This window comes from Aedes aegypti, chromosome 2, assembly GCF_002204515.2.
Source record: "Aedes aegypti strain LVP_AGWG chromosome 2, AaegL5.0 Primary Assembly, whole genome shotgun sequence".
Classification (NCBI taxonomy): Eukaryota; Metazoa; Arthropoda; class Insecta; order Diptera; family Culicidae; genus Aedes; species Aedes aegypti.
In genome coordinates this window covers 37,101,195-37,124,712 of record NC_035108.1, presented here as the reverse complement: position 1 = coordinate 37,124,712, position 23,518 = coordinate 37,101,195, and the positions used below count along the sequence as shown (strand labels likewise).

Genomic DNA, 23,518 nt, shown 5'->3' with positions numbered 1-23,518 from the left:
CCCTCAAAATTTTTAGCGAGCGTTTGGACAGACGTCAAATCATATGTGAATTCTAAACAAGATCCCGAGAGCTTAAAGTAAGATCCTGTCGATTCCTAGCTAACTAATTTAGTTTCCTAGTCCCTGTGGATTATTAATGACCTCCTGAAGATTAATATCGGGCTCTTGGGGTATCATAGCGAGACCTGGCGAATTACCGTTGATATAGCATGATTGCTTTATACTATACAAGCTCAACTTCGAAAACACAGTAAAACACATTTCAAATTAAAGTGGTCAGAAGCTTATTTGTGTATTGTTCGAAATTAAGGTTCACAGTTATGGATCATGAGGGCCTCATATCATCAACCGCATGGTGATCTCCATTGTTCTATACTATTTTGATATCATTTCCCTTTGAATTCAACATAACATCCATATTATTATGCAAATTCCCATTGAAGGGTTGTTCAAAGGGGGCGTTATTCATAATCAATTTTAGAATTTTCGAAAGCAGTTTTTTTCGTTAAAAATTTACAAAGTTTAAATGAAAATATGTCGTCTGTGTTCTATTTTCCAACCGAAACACAGTGAACATATTTTCAGTAAAGAAATTTTAGTTTTTAGCAGAAAAACTGCCTTTGCAGTTTCGATGATTGCGATTGCGGAATCTTAAAAGTTAAATGAAACAAAAAAAAAATTAATATTTGTACTGTTTCGAAGTCTGGTCATCATTTGGTTGCATAACAATGATTTAAGAACATCCTAATGGTGATTTAGGAATTAAAAATGGGTTCCGATTTTGGCACGTCATCATTTTAACGGAAATTCAATGTTTCCATATTCCATTATACTTTTTTCCAATTGTGGGCCAGGTTTTTATAATTTTGTAATGATATTTTTATGGTTCTGCTCACACATTGCGATTTTTACTGAAAGCTTAGATTTATCATAATTACGACCCAAGTCAAGTCATTGCAAGTTGTCTAAGCGTGCATTTTTCTTTCAAATAATTGTCAATATTTTTATAATAAAAATTAAAAAAGCAAATGACTTAGACATGAGCCATGGGGTAGGCCCTTGTAGCTATTTCTGGAACTTGTCAGTTGACCGAGGGTTAAGCTTATGTGTTTTTCTGATAACAAATTGCACAGGAAATTATGCAGTATTACAGGCAGTCCAATATTGTGAAGGTTTTTTTTTACAATATTTGTATGGAAGCGGAATTTAAATTGTTCCTTATATCTAAAAAAAGAATATTAGCTTGTTTATTGTTATTTAAAATCTCAATGAATAATCTAGTTATAATGCCAACTGGTGCATTTTTTCCTCTAAAACAAGATTGAGAAAGATTCATTCTAAATTCATAATCTTTTACATAACTCTATTCAAGTATTTGATGCAGATGATTTATTTACGCAATATTCTGTGTGATGTGTGTTGTCAAATACGAGTAATATCTATTACAATTTGCTGTAGTTTTCAAAGATTTTATTTTCCCAAAACTAAACTTTACTATACTTGGCGTTTTTGGGCCCACTTCAAGAGATCTAATCCGGCCCCCCATCAACCGAAACTAAACTTAGATAGTATCTTTGGGAGGACATGGTCTGCTTTTTGATCATCCTTTTCTTGACATCCGAAAATGTCCACCTTTTCAAATTAATCGAATATTCAATTTAGCTTTCTGATTACTAAATCGTAAGAATCTCTAGCTAATAATGTTTGAAACCAAACAAACCCATCAAGTTTGTTCTCTAAAAGTCAGAACTGTACTGAAGCGGGAATTGAACCCACACTCCTTGACACGATGCGGCTAAATGCTTAACAACACTGACCGCACGGCCACGAAGCCCACAGTTTGTTTGGTATCAGAGGATGGAAGATGTCTTAAAGAACGTGTTTTTGAGAACATGGCTTAGGAAGCAATTGCCTCTTAGGAATTTATTGTACCATTTTTTTGTCGAGGTATAATAAAAAAAAATATACAGAGGTCTATTTATAATTTTTTTTTCAGAAAGAAGTTTGTTCCTTTTGTGAGATACAGCTAATATCAAAACTTTCTTATAGATTTTGAGCAAAACAGAGCAGCTTATCACAGTTATATGAAGGTTTCCAAAATGAGCCATTTATTCTTAAATGTGTTTAACTCTTCAGTACTCTGTTTTATCATATGACATGGGCGAATGTACGTTTAAGGCCGTTAAACTTGGATTGAGAACTTTTGTTTAACGCATTGCCATTATTCAAAGGTCTTATGATTGATTTATAAAAAATATATTTTCTTGTGGTTGCAAATCCCATGAAACTTCAGGTTTCCCTATAAAATCTATGATGGCCTTCAAATGCAATCTGTAATTTCTTTACAAAAATATATTATTGTGAAGGAGATGTCTAAGAAATTTCTGAGTTATGGTAGTTGAGGTGAGCAAAAAATTGTTAAAAATGAAGGAATCCTTAGAAACGGTTTTAATCATAACTACCTACGGGTACATTGGTTTGACCATCCGAAAGCAATTTCTTCACAGGAGCTTTCGAATGAGCTTTAATTTGAATATTTTGAAAGACCAAGTTGCTGTCAAAAGATTATGGTCTGGTCTCAGCGAGAATTACTCACTGTAACGATTTATATTTTACTGATATTTCAGCTTTCTGTCAAGAAAGTTTACATGGATCATCAATGTTATTCCAACCGAGCTAAAGAAAAAAAGATTGCTTAAGGCGAAGTAGACCATCATTGAATTTTGTACGCGTAGTTGATGATTGTTGCTAATTTATCGCACGATTTCGAATCAAAGAAAATTAGTTGGTTGTGCACTGACACAGCTGAAAAATTATCAGCATACAGCGCGGACAGTAATACTTTTTCAAGTCAATTTAAACTACCGTTTGGACTCATATTCCGAACACTTAAGGCCAACAGTGACTTCAAATGCATCTGATTGGCAAAAATTGGCTGATACTTGCTTAAATTTTAATTTCTTCGCAAAGTTTAACTGTTAGCTGTTGGTTGTATCAATAATAATGTTGATTTAATTAGTTTTGGTATTGTTTTTACGTAAAAGTATGGAACAACATTTTGATTCAAATGCCGAACACTGTGTTTATTCTGTCTCATATTCCGAACACCTTGATTCAAATTCCGAACAGCACGAATAAATCGGAATCAAATGAATAATTTCACAAATTAATTTATCTGAGCTTGTTCTACTGGTCTCAAACTTGAGAGTCATCACTACTCACGCGGTAAAAAATTATATTGGAAACGTTGAAATTGAATTGCAATTGACTACCATTTCCTTGTTATTTGGTGACATATTTCAGCGAAACATTTCAACCAAATCGCCATACAAAAACCGAGTGTTCGGAATTTGAGTCTGTTCGGAATTTGAGACAAAACGGTATCAAGACTGGGTTTTATCACTTTGAAATTGCAAGCTAAAAAGTCATCGTTGTTTCCAAAATGAATCACAGGCTACTTAGCCTTAAAACATTTTCATAAACCATTCTTTCAGAAAACAAAATACTGTAAATAGTCACAAGTAGTGGTTATATTTTTACTATAACAGTACTCTTTTAATAGAAAACATGCAACATTTTTAAATGAAATTTAGGGACCAAAAAAAAAAACAAATCAACGCTACCTCGGATCACGGTAACAACAACAGACTTACGATTCACAGTGTGAGCGTTCCGTTATCATGTTGCTTGTTTGTAGGTACTGAATGTGGGTAAGCTAAGAACCGGCTCCAGTGCAGTTGTAACCTCGTGCTGATGTTTTCGCTTTTACTTTTAAATCGCATTGCTGCGGTTGCAGTCTACTCTGTGTGTAATTTATTACATGAAGTGCATCGTGAAGGTGGAAGCAAGCCGAATGATTGACGCGTATGATTTATGCACAAATAGTGAAATAATGATTAGGAACTTATTACATTTTGTATATGTAATTTATTGATAATGCAGCTGGCTCGAGGGTTTCCTTAGCCTAGTGGTTAGAGTCCGCCGCTACAAAGTAGTCATTATGAAGGTGTCTGGATTCGATGCTCGGTCGGTACAGCATCTATCCGTAATGGAAATTTCCTTGACTTCCCTGGGCATAGAGTATCATCGTACCTGCCACACGATATACGAATGCGAAAATGGCGACTTAGGCAAAGAAAGTTCTCAGTTAATAACTGTGGAAGTGTTCATTGAACACTAAGCTGAGCAGCAGGCTCTGTCCCAGTGAGGACGTTAATGCCAAGAAGAAGAAGTAGAAGAATTCCTTTAAAAGTTTGAAGTTTGACTCATTCAAAGGTTCATAACGAATCACCTTATTCTGGCACTTTTGATCAGTAAAGATACTCTTTAAATAGTTTGCAATTGCTCTCGGTATTGAAAGTTCATAGAGAGACTGATATGACTTCCAGGTTAAAGTACTGGAATTAGAACACATCACGATATGTGAATATCGTTTTGATTATCAATCATCATTGAACAACCTCTATGGAGTATCGATCATGTTGAAAACGGAGAGGGAATATGAATATTAGATAACAGAAACTAGAGGTGGATGTGCAGCGATATGAAACAAAATCAGGATTATTATAAATCTATGCAAACTACGAATTTTCTAAAAATCGGGATTATTATCTGTAAAACAATAATTTACTAGCCCCCCTCCCCTAGGTTCCGTCCAGAAAAAAAATCCTAGCTACGCCAATGCTTCAAGTAGAATTTGTATAAGGTTTCTAAATCAATGAAATATGTAGTCCACAGGTCAATCTCAAAAAAACAGCTGTTCTTCGAAGCTCTTTTTTTTAAATCTATAGGCACAACTTGTTAAACACATCATAAATGTATTGGTAACTCATTCCATTATATAAACATTTTATGTAAAAGGCTACTTGAGGTTCTATTTTTTAATAGTAATCTTATTGTAAATATTTATGAGTCATCTCCGATTTCAACATGATCAAGCATCGACCAACCCGTTAGGGTTGTTCAGTGATGAGTGATGACTAGAACGATGTTCACATACCGTGATGTGTTCTAGTTTCAATCACCGTTCAATTTTGTTTCCACCATCCAAACTAAATTGCATGAACTGAATTAAGTATTGTCAAAATGGTGTTTGGAATTAGGACACCTTACGGTAAACGATCACAATCGTAACCAAACACTCCATCTAAATGGGTTGAGCCCGTGTCAAACGATACGCAAATTTCCCTCAATTTCAATGCTCCAAGTTGCAATTGTGGGAACCAAAGTGCGTCGATGCCACTACTGGTTGCTCACGGATTCACTCATAGCTCAATGCAACACATTTCGTCGAGCCTGGTTGGAAAACCAGTACCTATCGTCCAGTAATTGCAGTAATTATTAAAATAAGTAAAGATAGCTCTCCAGTACCAGTCGAAAGGCCGAACGGAACGGATTGAAATGACATCGTCGGTGTTCAACGTTGAAAAAAGTCCACCTAGCTATGAGCCGTACCAGTTCAAGCTCTCGGACAAGTTTCGCAAATTGGCCCTCGAGGAACTACGGGAGGATGATGATATTCGTGAACAATCGTTGACTCAGATGAGGGAATGGATCGCCAAACATCCGTACATTAGGAAGTGCCGAACGGACGCTCCCTTTTTGTTGAGGTTTTTGCGATTCAGGAAATTTTCGGTGCCGCAGGCTCAGGAAGCTCTGGAACGATACATGGCAATGCGGCAGACATTTCCCGAATGGTTCCAGAAGCTGGACCCACGTGATGCTCCAATGCGGATACCACTGAGAGATGAAGTATTTACGGTTCTGGGACAAGATGATGCAGGTCGAAAAGTCGTTTTTATTCGCTACGGACTGTTCGACGTCGAAAGGTTGACACCGATGGAAATGTTCCGGTACACAATGATGTTTATTGAGCTGATGCTGGATGACGAAGAGCTGCAGATCGGTGGGTTTAGGGTTTGGGTGGATTATACCGAGAGTGTGATGAAGCATTATGGGATGTGGGGCATTGGCGATTTGAAACTGCTGATGGATGCCGTGAACAAGACCATGCCAATCCGGATACGGGAAATTCAGGGAGCGAAGTTGCCAAAGTTTGCTGTTACTATTGCAAATCTGCTGCTGTCGTTTGGCAGTGCCAAGTTTCGTGAGCGCATTGTGGTAAGTTGTGGTGGAGTGCTGCTGCTACAGAACTGTGGACAAGGGCTCCAATAAAATCATCGAACCTTTACAGTAGGCTTACCAAATGGTATCCTTTGTCCTCCTTTTTGATCATATGTCCTCCGTCCTCCTTTCGGCTGAAAATGTTCTCCTTTTCTAATGTAATGGAATAATCAAAGCTACATTCACTTTACTTTATACTTTACTTTATTGCTTCCAGAAAAATATTAGGAATAGCATATTTTCCACATTTTGTAAATTTAAAATTTTTAAATATTTTCAATACTTTCGAAGTGTATAAGGATTAGTATTATTGATTTCCTTTCTAGATAATATTTAATAAGCATTTAAAAGGATACTTTTGTTGCCTCGGTTTCGTCATATCGCTGAATATGTTTAGTCAAAGGCGATATTTGCTGTCTGGGGATCATTGAACTGCTAAAATGCGTTTAAGCTTAAAAATATTAAAAAAAATAACAAATCTGACGAATATAATAACACCCTTCATTTGATTTTAAGACATTAGAAAAAGTTATAAAAATTCAACATTTTATTCCAACAAGCTTATCTGTAACAGAGTTTATTTATTTAACATAATACAATCTCCATACAAATTTACACGTTTCAGAAAAAAAGTTCGAAAATTACCTTTCTACCTTTTTAAATTCGTTCAACAAACCACAAATTAAAACTCTGTTGTGTTAAAGAAAGAAGAAAATTATTATTATTTGTTTTTAAGTACCATAAATCGTATTTTTGATAAGGTACCGTGGGGTAAGTGGATACAGAAAAATCAATAGTCAACTTCATTGTTATGTACAGCTAAAGTGAATGATGTTATTCAAACTTTTTTCTGTGCATAGCTAATGAGGGACTAATATACTTCAAATCATCGATTTTTTCGATTTTTCTGATTGTTATGTATTGAGTATGAGGGACTTATAAATTTGTGCCAAATGATCCACTTGCCCTACCATGGTGGGGAAAGTGGATCACCAATAGAAAAAAAAATCGGTTCTCAAAACAAATGTGATGTAATTATGTAAAGTAAGGATAATATGGGGGCCCAGATAGCCGTAGCGGTAAACGCGCAGCTATTCAGCATGACCATGCTGAGGGTCGTGGGTTCGAATCCCGCTGGTCGAGGATCTTTTCGTAAAGGAAATTTTCTGGATTCCCAGGGCATAGAGTATCTTCGTACCTGCCACACGATATACACATGCAAAAATGGTCAATCGGCAAAGAAAGCTCTCAATTAATAACTGTGGAAGTGCTCTTAAGAACACTAATCTGAGAAGCAGGCTTTGTCCCAGTTGGGATGTAATGCCAGAAAGAAGAAGAAGGATAATATTACTCTCGTTCTTATTATTGGTGCTAGTAATGGTACATTTCGAAACTTTAAAATTAAAAAATATCTTTATTTAATCAAAATATATTCAAAAATATGTATACATTATTGACACTAATTCGCACAACAAAAAAACATTGTAACAAGAATAATTTGGAGAAAATTCATCCATTTATACACATTATTTATACTGAAGTATTGTAGGATTATTTCAAACGATGTTTTCGAAAAACACTCGTAGTTTGAAAATATTAGTTACATTTATTTTTGAATAACAAACTGAAATCTTTTTATTCTATTTATGAATATGTTTGTATCATCTGTCTAGAATAATTTATATGGTCAAATAAGGTACGATAATATGCTTTCAATTGGAGAATTAGTATATTTTGCTCTTCTGCAACTCAGCTTAGATAAACCACGAAAAGTTTCGTGTGAGTTTTGAAATTATTATTATTTTATATTTTTTTTATACTAGAAGGGTTAAAAAAAACTTTTAGGTGGTTTAATTTAAATTCTCTATGGTAAATTTGACAAATTTAAGCTGGGAATGAAAAAAATAAAGGAAAACAACATTTGCGAATATTAAAACTTATTAAAATTCTCGTAAGCAATCTGCCAATAAATGATAATAACACTTGATCCACTTACCCCACCCCATTAACAAGTAGGGGTAAGTGTACCATGTACAATATATCTGTATTTATTTATAAAAATCACATATTTTTCATTGTGACACATTCAATTAGAACTGAAATGCTCACCATGGGTCGAAAAAACTAATAGAATTCGATTTGAGACAGAGATACAATGGATTTTTGATTGATGGAAAACAATTTTGAAATTATTTAATTTCTACACCTAACAAGTTTACTTGTGTTAGTGTATGTGTAGTACCAGTTTTGCAATAGTATCAGTGTGGACGTAAGAAAATAACCTAAAACGAAGCAATGGTGCGAAAATAGTCAACATATTCAAGTATTTATGCTTAATATTGACGAATGATCCACTTACCCCACTGATACACTTCCCCCACTGTACCTTAATGTGGGTAACTTTGATAGTACGAGACCCGCAACATAATAAACTAAATAATTCTAATTATCAGTTAAGTAAAACGAATACAAAAGTAAAGAGTATTTATATGGTACTTTATGTGCGAACTGTTTTCGTTCGAATTGAGAGCATTTGAGTCTTTCTATTCAAATATGATAAATTGATGAGATTTTAGCATTTGTGAAACGCTTACAAACCATCTGTTCTACGATCACTATTTGATGAAGTTACAATGAGTACATCACTCACTCTTGGTAGTCTAGCTATAGTAGAATATGAATTCGGTCTCAAATCTCTTATCGAAAAGCAGTTTTACAAATTTGATAACAGTAAAGTCATTAATTTCTATCACAGTTGGGGGTGCGAAGCTGTCCAAAATTGAACAAAACGTATTGTGTTTCGAGCGTTTGTTTTCACATGAATATGCCATATTTCAATGAACTACTAATATTTTGTTGGTAATTGTGCATTTTTTGTAAGGTACCGCATGTGTATAACGATTTTTTTTTGAGAGTAATACATAAAAATGTATAAAGAAAATCATTTGTATACATTTTCTATAATCGAAAATAAGCATTCTAAAACATATCCTTCGTCCAAATCGAGGGTTGCACGTCTTGGCAAACTACCCCCAGTCCATTCCATTGTCCGAATTTATTCTAAATGTGAAATAAATAATTTATTTTCCCTATAATTATCCCGAATGAAATATTCCCGAAGGACTTTTTCCTGAAAACTATTCCCCCGAATGAACTGTTTCCCCGAATGTGCTGTTTCCCCGAAAGGTTTTTTCATAGACATATTCCATATTTCGTTTAATTATCGATATAATATGCTTAATTTCAATATTGATTATCGCTTCAAATGAACGTGTCTCTTATGAATGATTAGAGTCGAAAAACGACAGCCGAGATATTACGGTTGGATAAAAATTGGTGACAGTTTTTATTGACTGGTCTGCTTTGGAAGTTATGTTAAAAATAGGTTTGAAATTTAAAAATCGTCATAAAATGCAGAAATTGTAGAGGGTTAGTTTTGAAAGAATATTCAAGAAGTGAGACATAATTCATCTAAATGAAATCTGGCTAAACGGACAATGGCAGAATTATGAAATAGAGTTTGAGTGGTCGGATTCAAAATTAGTTTGTTTAGGAAGCATCTAAGAGACTGCGGCATTGTAAGATTGGGAAATTGTGTCGAGGTTATTATTTGACCACGTTGGTAGTTTGTGTTTCATAAATCATTAGTAGAAGTTTTAGTATTTTATAATAACTAATATCGTAAAATTTGATAGTTTTCTTTTTCACAAACATCCCTTCTTTAAACATAGGCTGTTCTTCCTCATTTTACTGGTCTAACTATCACTGGCATAAAAATAGTTGACAGTTTTAAAGTTAGTCTGGTCTTCTTATTATCGTAGACAATTCTTTGAAGTATTGTTGCATTAATATATTTTGTTTGCAGCTACTAACGATATCAGCAGAAATGTTACCTTCTTTCAATAGAAGGCTGTCCTTCATAAATAGATAAATCAATAAAAATTAATAGAGCTTGTATATCATTTTTCTTGTTGTAATTAAATGCTGTTTCTTTAAGTTTCATTTTTAAAGAGATTGACACAGATTATAATTATTTGATCCAACATTTTTAAAGCTTCATTTAGCTTAAAGTAAAGACATTTTTTAAATAAGTTAGATAGATTGATAGATAGAAAATCTTTATTTGAGTGACCCTTTTACTTACTGTCTTTCCAGTCACTTTTTAAATAAGTAAATTCCTTTCTATCTCAGTAGAGTTCTGTTTGATCTTTCGACCTTGACGCTTGCTTTTGCCGGAGCGAGCGACGAGGGCAGGATCAAACATGTCGCGCGTCGATCTCGTAAGTGAAAAAGTGGCGTGATCGGGGAGTTCGGTTGGAGTAAGTTAAAAAGTGCTGCGATCGGTTCGTTCTTTTTGATCTTTCGACGACCTTGACGCTTGCTCCTGGGCAGTGCGTCAAGAAAGCCCGAGCTGTCGTCCGTGTTTTTTTTTCGGGTCGCGCGCCTATTTTTTTTTTCTGAGTGCTAGCCGAGCAAACGAGTGAAGCTGAAAGTGGATTGTGGCTGCTCAGTCAAGGATAACGGATCAATTGGTGAGCTCGTTTCATGCTACTATTTCTAATCTATAAAATATGTATGACTGCACATTTAATCGTTACAATGGTGGGATGTAAATATGATGTTTCAACAAACTATGGATGGTTCGTCACTGTGAGTGTCGACACAAACTCTGATTCATGATTTATTTATGTTTAACATTTTTTTTTTTCAGAACACCCCTTATATTCCTTTATTTTTGTAATTAAAAAAAACTTTGAATGGTTCGACACTACAAGTGTAGACTTGCGAAAGGTTCACTTTATTCAACAAACTTTGGATGGTTCGCCACTGTAAGTGTCGGCATAAGAATAAGAGTGTTCTATGATGTTCCAGCCAATCGAGTTTTTGTTTTTTTTTTCAAATTAGTAAGATAACACATGCTTACGTCCTGACAGCTGTAGGAATGTTACATTTAGATATTTGTTCAACAAACTTTGAATGGTTCGTCACCTCAAGTGTCGGCATAATTTTCCTCTACATAGAAATTATATGAACAATTATATTTACGTATAAGCATGTATATATCTCACAAATCATTGTTTATCATGATCTAATCGCTTATCAAAGTGAATCCTTTGACCCAACGATCCTCCCCATTAACAAACATCCCTCCCAGTAACCTTTGTGGAGATGCAGAGGCAAACACGGTCTCCAAATAGCAAAGGTTACACACTAACATTCCTTCCCTCAATCCCACCTGACTGCAAGGACGTGGCCGGCGCTGTTATTGACCTTGTATAAATAGAGGCACTGAATTATGCACACTGAAGAAGATTATGGCCAATCCCAGCTGAACTTCTAGTTGATTCTTTGTGCATTTTCACTGACTTCGGTCAATCACGGAATAGCAACCATTGATATATGTAGACTGACTAAGCTAAGCTAAGCTAAGTAAATTCCTTTCTATCTCAGTAATAATTATAAGCAATTTGAGTGCTCCCTGTTTGTAACATAAACAAACATATCTGTTAAACTAGTAGAAACTGAGTAAGACTTGATTGGCTTAGTGTAGTTAAAGCTTTATTTATATTTTTTTTTCATAGATCTGATGCTTCGGGTCTATTGCCAGTTTTTCAGGCGAGTCCTGACCTAATATCTTTCCCAGTCTCCAACTCCGTATCACGTATGAGAGCGTCGCTTAGTCGGTGGCTTTTCATTAAATAAGTTCTAACTTAACATATCCTTCCCCTATCCCAAGTTACGGCAAAGATAGACGTGGCCTGTAATAGCAATATTCATGGTTTTGATATTCTTGTTTCAGATTAGATCACGATTAATTCCCAATCCTTGTTCCTGAAAGCATTATTGATGAGACTATCAACCAAAAAAACATGAATGTAGCTAGTATCCAATCTACGTAGTATGACGTAACAACACTACCCTATATAACCCTTATAACCTTTTATGCCACACTAAATATTATTAAAACAAAAATATGTTTAACCTAAAGGGCATATTGCATAAAAACCGTTTGGTCGAATAATGTATCTTTACAAAATAATGCGAAAAAAGATTAAAAGAGCGGCCGATAGTCAAAGAAGGGAAAACAAAGAATTGAATTTTGGTCAGTTTAGTGCCAATAATTAATGGAACAGTAGAACTAAAAAGAATAGCCTATTATTCTTAGAAGGCAAAATTCGGCCAAACTTCATTTCGACCAAATGTTCATTACCCTAATATCTATATGCCAAACATACCGCTCATTATGTGCTCTCTTTTTCATAGTGGACTATATTATTTTGAGTTTAATAGGCGTGGCACACATGTTACACATGGCTTTTAAATCAAATTAAACAAATTTTCATCTAAACATACAACAGTTAACACGTTTAACACTTTATGGCAGCATAATCATGAATAGTTTTCTGTATGTAAAGTACATTGCGATTTTTCGGGGAAATGGCACATTCGGGAAAATAGTTTTCGGGGAAGTAGTTCATTTGGGAAACCGTCACTCAGGAAAATTGCATTCGGGGAAATGGTTTTCGGGGAAAAGTCGGACAATCTGGTTGCCCTATTTAGGAATCAAGGTTAAAATGTAGCTGGTTCTGGCAGTCCATACGATCAAGTTAAGAAGTGCCACGGAGCATAAGTGATCCATAGAGCACGATTTTAAAAACCGCTGTAGTGTTAATAGTTGCAATCGATACTTCATTAAAATTACATATAAATATTCAAAATATTTGAATAATCAGATTACTCTTTGGACTATTGTCACTCTCTAGGCCTAAAATAACCTTGAACGACGGTACTTACTAACTTGAACGAATCGTTTTTGAACAATTTGTTCCAACCCCTCTGTAAAGGCAAATTCCAAGCAGCACACATGCTATAATTGAGGCAGATTAACTATTATATGACCAGATCTAACCATATATTAGTTCATATGCCATAATTGTAACATGTTTGTTACTCGGGATGTACGACGGTATCACATACTATACTGCAACCACGTATTTTCATAATATAAATCTATATATCTGAAACGACATATCCTTTAACAGTGAAAGAAAATCAAGTTATGGATATTAACTAGAGATGGTCGGGTTTCACATTTTTCAAACCCGAACCCGACCCGAACCCGACCCGAAACCCGAAAAAGTTTTCTAAGAAATCCCGAATAAAACACGAATTTTAAAAGATGATAATTTCATCGTTTCTGATGCATAGGGAAGGTTTTAGTTTGTCACTCTGTTCACAATTCTCACCAAACCCGACACAAACCCGACTAAACCCGAATTTTTTTAAGCCAGAACCCGACCCGTAGCCGATAATTTTGTAGCCTTCAAACCCGACCCGAACCCTAAAATTTTTAAATTTTCACCCGGCGGGTTCGGGTCGGGTTTCGGGTTTGAAAACCCTGAATATTCACTACACCAGGTGGTTCCGAATTCACAGATTTTGATTTTAGCGTCAAAATAAAAAATAAGGTATTATAAATCGATCGTTCAGCACCGGTCCTGTATTCAATCTAGGAACGTGACATCTGATTTTCTATAGCAAAAGACTGCAAATTTATTCATACATATTATAATTTCTTTCTAGTGCCACGCTACAGTGCTGGAATCGAAGAAGCACTTCGATCAGTCACTTTGGCCAAAACAGTACGGTGGACCGCACGACACAACCGAAAAGGCCAAAAACCTGAAGAAGTTGCTTGAGGAGAAGCGTGATTGCATCCTTGCGCTGGATGATATGGAAATCGATATCGAGCTCTACAAATCGTTCTGGGGACAATCGAACCAAAATTCGAACAGCGATATCGACATAGGAATTGCGGGTTGTTTCAGGAAGCTGAATGTGGATTGACGTGGGTGTTATGTGCTATTCTTGAATTGTCATTGCATGTAGTTGTTATTTGGTTCTGTTTTAAGAAGTTTACCAGCATTTTTATTTCCGCAATGTTCAATAAAATGGAACAAATACAATCAATCAACAGGGGTAAATCATAAATAAAGTATTTGAAACAATATTATCACAAAGTTGCTGACGGTTGTTTCACTTCTTATTTGACAACTTCACTGCTTACTTACAGACGCTCGTTTCCGTGTCTTGTGCTTCAGATTCAGCCGTTTTCTTCCAAATTATCCTAATCATAGTCTTCTTAGTGGCTCAAATTTTAGAATGAAGGTTCTTACATTCACTTTAAATGAGTTCAGCTTTGATCTGGATCATACCACTTCTAATGTTCATCGTTAGTTGGAATTAAATTCAATTTTCATTTACAAGTATCTCATTAAAAAGCTTGAAAATTTATTAGAATTATACGATGATTTCTAGTTAGTTATCAAATTCGTCAAATTGTCCGGCCAGTCTTGAAACAGGAGATAATAGAATTTTTACAATTTTTCATTTCGTAAAAGGTCTTGCTGGGATTGAATCATCTGTTTAGTAAACTGTACCCAACCAGAATTAAATCTGAATGCTCTAACTTCGAATTCCAGCTTCCAGAGTTTACGATAACGCTGAATTGTCCATTAGGTTTCTCGAATTTCATTACTTTGGTGTAATGACACGTAGAGTAAAGGCTCATTCAAAAATGTCATAAAGCTGGAATGGGTGGGTGAGTGTCTTCAGGCTATTACGGATCATACGAAAACTGTGAATTAATAATAAAACCTTACAATGAAGTCACCGATCGGTTAACATTAATCTTTGAAACATCCTGAACATATTGTTCCTAAAATAAAAAATTGTTAGACAAGTAATACAGGTCGGACTCGATTATCCGGAGTATTGATTTTTTTTCACTCCGGATAATCAAACCCTCCGGATAATCGAATCACTAAGAAAAAAATTGGTATCTTTGATAACTTAAATTTAAACTATCTTTTTTTCGTTATTTTATTTATATGATGCGGGGGCGTGGTCAGAAATTATTTCTAGGAACAGTAGAAGTCTTGTCTTTACAGAAAAACAAAAAAAAAAAAAAATTTTTTTTTAAACTTTTCCGTTTATTCTTCTACAGGGTTCATTAATACTATTCTCTAGATATTCTCACAAATCTTTTGAATATTATTGCTGTTTGCGTTTGAAGTGCAAATCCAGTCTAATTGGGCTTCAAATGCGGTAACACGAAGTAACCAAAGGATACTTAGCATCCATGATTTATATCACCGCCAATCTAGCAAAGAAAGCCAATCTTGGACTTTGCCTTCCTTGTTAAAAATCTTACCACGTTTGGTGTTCCCGCATTTGAAATATGCGTTTCAAACGCACACATCAATACTTCAGAAGTTTCGCTTGTCTTTTCTTCAGGTATTTCGTTAGCAATTACTCAAGAGTTGTGCTGGGATTCTGTTTTTATTCTAAAATTATTCTTCTATAAATCTTTTCTGATTTATTTTGATATTCTCAAAAAAAAAATATCCACGGACATGATTACCATAATTCTAACAGTATTTTTTCCCAGGAATTACTTCACGTATTTATCTGGAGATTTTTCCAAGAAAACATCCAAGGTTCCGATTGTAAACTTCTTTGGGGAATTGTCTATTTCAATTCAATTTCCAATTTCAATTTCTTGCTATTCAGAAACTTTATAAATATTTATGAAATTCACGTTTCACAACTCTTTCATTAGAAAATTGTTGCCAGCGTCTAATCTGGAACCTTCCATGAATTGCAAAGCTTTCTAGTATTTTTCGCGTACATCTTCTACCAAAACTTTTTACTCATAACGCAATTTGCTGTTGATTATTATAGAGTAAGTTTTTATCTTATTATATTTTTTAAATTTCGTAACGTATAAGCTTTTATTCAGATATTTCAGCTGTGTTGAGAGCTATTTTTTACTTAATAAACTAATTCAATATGAAGTTTGATTTGTTTTTTTTTTCTCTAACAATTTCCATGGTATAGCGATCATAAGAAAAAATATGGTTATGGTCTGCCGTGGTTTCAGAGGAGTAAAGGGAAAAGTATCACTTTCGAAGAAAAAAAAAATAAAAAAAGATATATATACATTCAACTCTTTCTTACACGCAAACAAATTTTGTAGTATAATCTACTGAATCCATGGTATAATTGAGAACTGCACCAATAATTTTCAACCGACTACAAAATCTGTTAAGTTTACTATAATCTGGTAAAAATCACTGACCAGTGCAGTAAAAGTGACCATGTCCATAGTAGTCTCGACTACATAGCATTGTATTTCAATCCGTGATACTCACCTTACACCACAGTGGTCAAAAATACAATGCCAAACTTGTCAAATCAAGAATGTTTCTAGTCATAAATGCTGCAACTGTGGTTAATTAAACCGAAAATATTTTCTTGTGTGGTGATGTTGACTATGTTCTGGTAGAGTTAACAGATTAGTGTAGTCGGTTGAAAATCATTGGTGCAGTTCTTAATTTTACCATGGATTCAGTAGTTTCTACTATAAAATTCATTTCAGTGTACTCGTTATTGACGGGATCATCGAGTTAGGGAGGTATCGCATATTTTTAATTTTTTTACTCTTCATTATTTTGACAAAATACATAAGAATAGTAATTTTATCGTGAAAACTAATACGATTTTACTGTTGACACGAATGCACCCCTATGGTGTAAAGTGTCATCAATAAAAATATATACAATTGGGTCCAACAATTTTTAATGAAATCTTGTTTTTATTATTTAAAAAAAAAGAGCATGTTACTGCAACTACTTTAGCAATTTTTCCCGTTCAAATAACGGCTAAATCATGTTTAAACTTTAATTTAAAAATTTTGTTCATAAATGAACCTTGACACTTTTGATCATGTTTGACGTTCGCTTAGTCGACAAAAATACCACAGGGGTTTTAGTTTTAACACTGGGGTTGTTCCTAACTGCCTGGGGGCCCAGATAGCCGTAGCGGTAAACGCGCAGCTATTCAGCAAGACCAAGCTGAGGGTCGTGGGTTCGAATCCCACCGGTCGAGGATCTTTTCGGGTTGGAAATTTTCTCGACTTCCCAGGGCATAGAGTATCTTCGTACCTGCCACACGAAATACGCATGCAAAAATGGTCATTGGCATAGTAAGCTCTCAGTTAATAACTGTGGAAGTGCTCATAAGAACACTAAGCTGAGAAGCAGGCTCTGTCCCAGTGGGGACGTAACGCCAGAAAGAAGAAGAAGAAGTTGTTCCTAACTGACATTTCGGAAGGGACACGGAAAACAAAATATACCCAAATTTTGAGTTTAATCCAAGGGGTGTGACAAAATCTAAAGAAACATGAAAAAATGTTTTTTAGACTTAAACCAACGAAAAACATTAAAAAATTGATTAAACATGTGTTTTTGGTCTAAACTTAAGCCACAGACAAACAGACGTAACACTTAGAACAAATTTCTTCAAAATCCATCGCCCAGTTTACATCATCATCATCTGGTGAGCATGTTGCACGAAAAGGTGTTTCGTGCAACAAGGCCGGCAGATGGCGCTAGTGTGAAACGTCAAACGCGAAGAAAAACGATGCGCGCACCTCTGGTTGTGAGATTTGTAACATAGCGAATTTGAAATGATTGTTAGACGAGTGGTCGATTGAAATTTCGTCAGTGTTACGTCTGTTTGTCTGTGCTTAACCCGTATAGAGCGCTGCATATGACGAGCCTAACCTCACTTATTTGACAGCTGCTGGTCCTGTTGTTTACGTTTCGGACTTAGTCGTTTTTTCCATCATTTTTTCATCTTCGCATTTCTATCACCAGCATGCTGATGGTGACGATTTTCTACGGTAGGAAGATAGAATAATACGATCCGTGGGTATCTGCAGTGGATTTGACCTCTCCTCGCAGCAAACTTTCACGAAATTAAGAATGATTCGAAAAAAGTACTAAGTCCAAACTGTAAACAACAGGACCAGTACCTGTCAAAATTGATGCGTGACGTCACAGTGCAGTGAAGTATAGGCCTGAATGAAAGAAAAATTACTAAAATTCTCACCGCTCAGCGAGGACTTAACGGATTTAAATAATTTTTTGTCAGTATACTGGCACACATATCTAGTTTCTAAAAGTGGCCAAAGGATTTCGGGAATGTTCATGTGTCGGGAGTTATTCAGGTGGGTTACTGGGTCAGGTCGGCTGAAAAGGGTGCTGTACTTCTGTGCCCCTGGAGGTAGGCAAATTTCAAGTTACTGATAATTTCCTGAATCGGCTATAATGTGACCACTATATCAAGGAATTTTAAGAAAAACGCATCAGCGTAAACCTGTAGAGAAACGATTGAATTGGATAACCTTGTGTCCTGCATTTGTTTGACCCTTGAAATAACAATTTTGGATCCCCAGGATGCCTCAAATTTACGACAAACTGGCCAATTTGTAACTAAACATATGTGTCAAGCCCATGGGAACGTATTTTAGTAAATTATTATGTTTAATCTCTATTGTTAGAGAATTGAAATGGTTAAGTATCCAACAAATCTATAGCCGATTCTTTAGAGAATTAAGCCCGAGTGGTCACATCCAGTACATTCTAAACGGTGCTTACCTCTTCATTTATAATGTTCAATATCAGATCTTAATGATTTATGCAAATGAAAATGATTGCCATTGCAAATAAATAAAGACAACTTGGCGTGTCCCAAAAAATAGCCCTTTTTTACCCGACTTGACCCAGTGATCCATCAGAATATCTCCGATCACAGGAACATTCCCGAGATCCCTTGGCCACTTTAAGGAACTAGATATGTGGGCCAGTATACTGACAAAATATTATTTGAATCCGTTTAGTATTCGCTCTTAAAAATTTGAGCTGAGGATTCGTTCTATAATCACCTTAAATCCAGCAGGTCAAAATGTCTTCCTTCCAAGAATAAGCCTACTTACATTACACCGCACATCGACGAAGATGTTTATATTGCGCCTGAAGCTATGCGATTGTGTGGCATACAACTTAAGAGGTGCTTGCAACTTTTCAAACAAGGCAAATTTTTTTTTCTACTCTTCCGTTGGTAGGGTATTCCTATCAATCATGGACCCTCTAACAGTCAGAATTTATTCTTGTCGTTATTTTCTCGTAATTTCATATACAATGTTTAGGGCATAAATAATTAAACCCCTATCTGTCAATTTTCTGTTTAGATTTAGTTTATATAACAAGCGTGTGCTAGAATAAGGGCGTGAGTCACATGATCGATTTCTCTTCATCGATCCTCTTTTCTGTGAATTAAGGTGGCAAGACTCAAGTTTGTCGGCATTTTTTCAGGACGCAAGATTGCATCGCTGTTAAGTGGTCTGGAGTGAAAAAATGCCAACACACCTGCATCTTGTCACCTTTATTGACAGAAGAGTGGATAGATGAAGAGAAATCGATCATGCGTCTTACGCCCTTATTCTAGCACGCGCTTGATATTGTTGGTCACATACACGGACACAAAAAATAAGTTCTTCAAACTCAAGTTTGGTAAACTGCATTTAGTTTTTACCCATGGTTGGGTTGTTTTGCCTCTCTCGCAACTCTCGCAAATAAGCCAAATTTGGGTTGTTTCTAGTTTACCCAACTTTAAGTTGTTTTAACCCACTACGGAGACTTCGAAAGCTAACGCTGGGTAGATTTTTTTTGTACTGAGTTGTTTTTTTTTTGTTCGCTTTTGTCAAATGAAAAGTATCTAATGATAGCTATATGTCAGTCAATCCAAATTTCGGTTATCCCACAGAAGAGCCGAATTGCGTCAAAACAAATCAAAGTTGGGTTGATTTGTGGCTCCATGTAGGCCTTTTTAATTGACAGGTCTGTCTCACGGTGTGGTGAAATTCACTAAAGCTAGCTTAATAAACAAAAAAAAAAATTGTGCAATATTAAAAAAATCTTTCATTGGCAAAAAATTAAATAAGTCTATTTTTGTGTTTTTGCCTTTTTTGGTTTATAAAATGATATTAGAGTAACACTAATTGAACAATTTGAAAAGTTGAAGAGCAATTTGACAAATCTTTAAGACGAATGGATCCAAGCATATTGAGTATAATTTTCTAAGTACACTCACATAATATGCCCAGCTCATGGTGGTATGCCGCATTTCATATAATAAAAAAATTCGCTTTTCACTTTAGAATAGTAATGTATTCATACGAACGCGTTAAATTCTTCTTTCTGGTAACATGTTCAAAACCATAAGTTAAGGAGAACGCAATGTTTTCTGTAGTGATCACAAATTATAATCGTTTTTTACATTAGGTGTCTACATGGTTTCCATATCTACGAAATTGATAATAATAGCTGAATCAGTACTTTTATATCGATGAAGAAAAAGAAATTGAGACACATGCGTTACACAGGCAGTATATGGCTTGTTAATGAGTTTATTCGCAGAAGTCATTAGAGAGGGGTCACAGTGGTCAACAGTGAATGGCTTATATAGTTGGTTAAAAGCTCAACATGATACAAATTTTGTACATTCACATATCTACTCATATATTTCACATTGCGAACATCATATGTGGGATTTGAAGTGCCTGATTTCAAATAACAGGGCAAGATTACGTTGGATCGACAAGGTGTCATAGGATGAAGAATAAATGCGGCGATGATAGTAAATCGATCCGATGTTATCCCATACGACTTCATACATATGGAAGGCACTGTTATCAGGCTATCAAAGAAATCATGGAAATTGTTTTGAAATCTTATGTTTTCTGTAAAAAATTCTTACTTTTTCTGTATATGTTACGATATTTTACAATAATTGTGTAAGCTGAACTTTCGGATGTATACGCATCGGCCTCACTCTGCGTAAAAGTCTTGTTTATCTTTCACTATTTAAAAAAAAATGAAAACAACAAGGCAGGAGTGAAACAGTCATACAAAATCGTACCTAATTTGACAACATAATATTTCTCGCGCTAAGTGTCATACAAATCGATGAAGAGAAATAAACCATTGGCGTTATGCTTTTATGATACTGACCTCAAGATTTGCAAGATGGGCAAAACTATACGTGGAATTGTTTCGAGATGAGCTTAGCCTTCTGCTGAATATCAAATTACAGTCGACTCTTTACAACTCGATATACTCTATAACTCGATGGATATTTCTATAACTCGATATCTATTTTAAAATCTTCCTTATTCTGGAAAACTTTGGACTAAATCTTGTTTGTAGGTTAGTAAATAAATGCAAGTTGTAGTTAAAGTTGAAATCAAGATAATTAAAAAAAAATGATAAGTAAAAATAACGTGATTTTTTGAGCCTATCGAAAAAAGTTTACAAACCATAGTTTGTAAAATACTATAAACAAAACAATATTGCTTTCCTACATAGGTGATTATATTTGTACTGGAAAGACAGAAATTTGTTCCTTCAATTTTTAGATTTTTTTTCGGTATATTCTATAACTCGATAACTCTATAAGTCGATGGTTCTTTGAATATCGAGTTATGGAAAGTCGACTGTTTCAAATTTTAAAATAAATAAAAAATAGTGATTCCTTTTCCTTAACCCAAAATTGATATTACACTGTAACCTCAATTTACGATCTAGATAGGGAGTTCGTATATTGAATTGGTTTGTAAAATGAGGGAGTATAGTTCGTAAAACGAGGTGTTGCCTCTCAGAGTCTACAAGTAAACAATTTTTTTTTCAATATTTTGTGAAATTATGCTTTTAAAGTAGTCTAAGCATTGATTATTAGGTTCTTAATTAGGCTTAAATGTGAGCAAATTTAGGAATTCCAATAGTTTGGAGTTTGAGCATATGATTCTACATGAGTAAATGGAGATCATTTCCAAGTAGAAGAATATCTCAAAATTCTGTGACCTTGAAGATTTTTATATTTTGAAAAATCATTTGTTTCGTCAAGATCACCGTCAAGCATACAAATTTAAAATTGTTGGTTTCGCCTAAAAAATAATATCTCTATATTTTGCAATTATTTTTGGAAAATTATAACACAATTTTAATACAGATTTCTAAAAAAGGCTTTCTTTTTATAATTTTATATGATACAAAAAGAGAAATGTTGGTCTTTTGGCTCAATGGAATTGGCAATGAAAATCTGCCATTAACCAACCCACCATACACCAGTCGATTAACAATTTCAAATTAACATTCAACCAAATTAATGCTCATCAAGGATTAAGCAAGAACGCGTCATTTGAAGGCCAAACCACCGTTAGAAACCAATTGCAACAGTCACCGAACGGGTACAGTTGCGGTAAAATAAGTGCCAACAGGCCAACAGATCAGGGGCCTCCCTTAGCCTAGTGGTAACGTCTGCGGCTACAAAGCAATGTCATGCTGAAAGTGTCTAGGTTCGCTCAGCCCAGGTTTTTTTTTTTGAAAAGGGAGTTTCCTTGACTTCCTTAGGCACAAACCCTCAGACCTTCTACACGATAAACGAGTGCGAGAATGACAACTTTACAAAGAAAGCTCTCAGTTAATAACTGTGGAAGTGCTCATTGAACACTAAGCTGAGCAGGCTCTGTCCCAGTAGGGATGTAGTGCCAACAAACAAGAAGAAAAAATCCAACAGATCGTCAATTTGATCTAATGATCTGAAGATTGAAAAAAACGAAAAAGAATAAAAACAACAAACGAAAGGGAAAAGCATCACCAATGCGTTTGAGAGGAGGTGATTCACTTGCTACAGGTTATGTCATCTGCTCCAATGAAGACAATTTCGTCGATTGAGATTGCACCCCGTAACAGTAACCTACAGTATAGTAGCAAGCCCGATTGAATTCAACCGCTTTCAAGGCCAGAACTGAGGCTCGTTGGTGCGGAGAAACCGAGCCGCTAGTGACATGTGTAGTTAAATCTGAAATGAGGCTGAAACTGGTAGATATACCTACCCAGAAATGCAAAGGCGGTGGCCCTAAGCCTAGAGGAACTACAACTTACGAGCGACGACAACGCTTTGAATAGATGATTGCTGATCTCGATGGTAATTAATTGTCGTTTGGGTCCCGTCCATATATAACGTAATGGATGGGTAGAGCGCCGACAAAGTAATGGGTCAGTCATTAAACTGATTTATAGGTTCTCCATGCAAAACTGTTTATGGATGAAAGTTATTGGGAATAATACGAAAGTCACGTAATTTATGCATGCCTTGCCAGGTGTAAAGTTGTTTAAGCCGTGCTTGTAAAATATATCGCGTGCTGCTGAAGTCTTTTGAGACTGGGTGGTACCACTATTGGTTATTTGATTCCCACTGTATGAGATTCAAAGAAAAGGCAGTCCGATTGCACACCAAAAAATACGAGCGGTACTACCTATTCAGATTTTAAGCATAATGTAGTTCAAGCACAAAATGAATTGGGGCTAGCTGTTTTAACTTAATGAATTAGCAACGTTTGGTACATCCACGATATGTAAGTACAACAAATGATATTTATGCAGATTCTTCGATAAAGATCAGCAATTTGGGCGAAATGTATTTTTGA

General features: G+C 35.2%; 1 protein-coding gene across 1 annotated transcript; it reads left to right on the top strand.

Annotated features, from left to right (window-relative positions):
- The first annotated feature begins 5,242 nt into the window (after positions 1 to 5,242).
- Positions 5,243 to 14,144, top strand: LOC5574849 (clavesin-2). Its single transcript, XM_021840566.1, has 2 exons — positions 5,243 to 6,120; positions 13,708 to 14,144. Exons 1-2 carry the CDS (start codon positions 5,401 to 5,403, stop codon positions 13,969 to 13,971), a joined length of 984 nt encoding a protein of 327 aa, XP_021696258.1. The 5' UTR covers positions 5,243 to 5,400; the 3' UTR covers positions 13,972 to 14,144.
- The last annotated feature ends 9,374 nt before the right edge of the window (positions 14,145 to 23,518 follow it).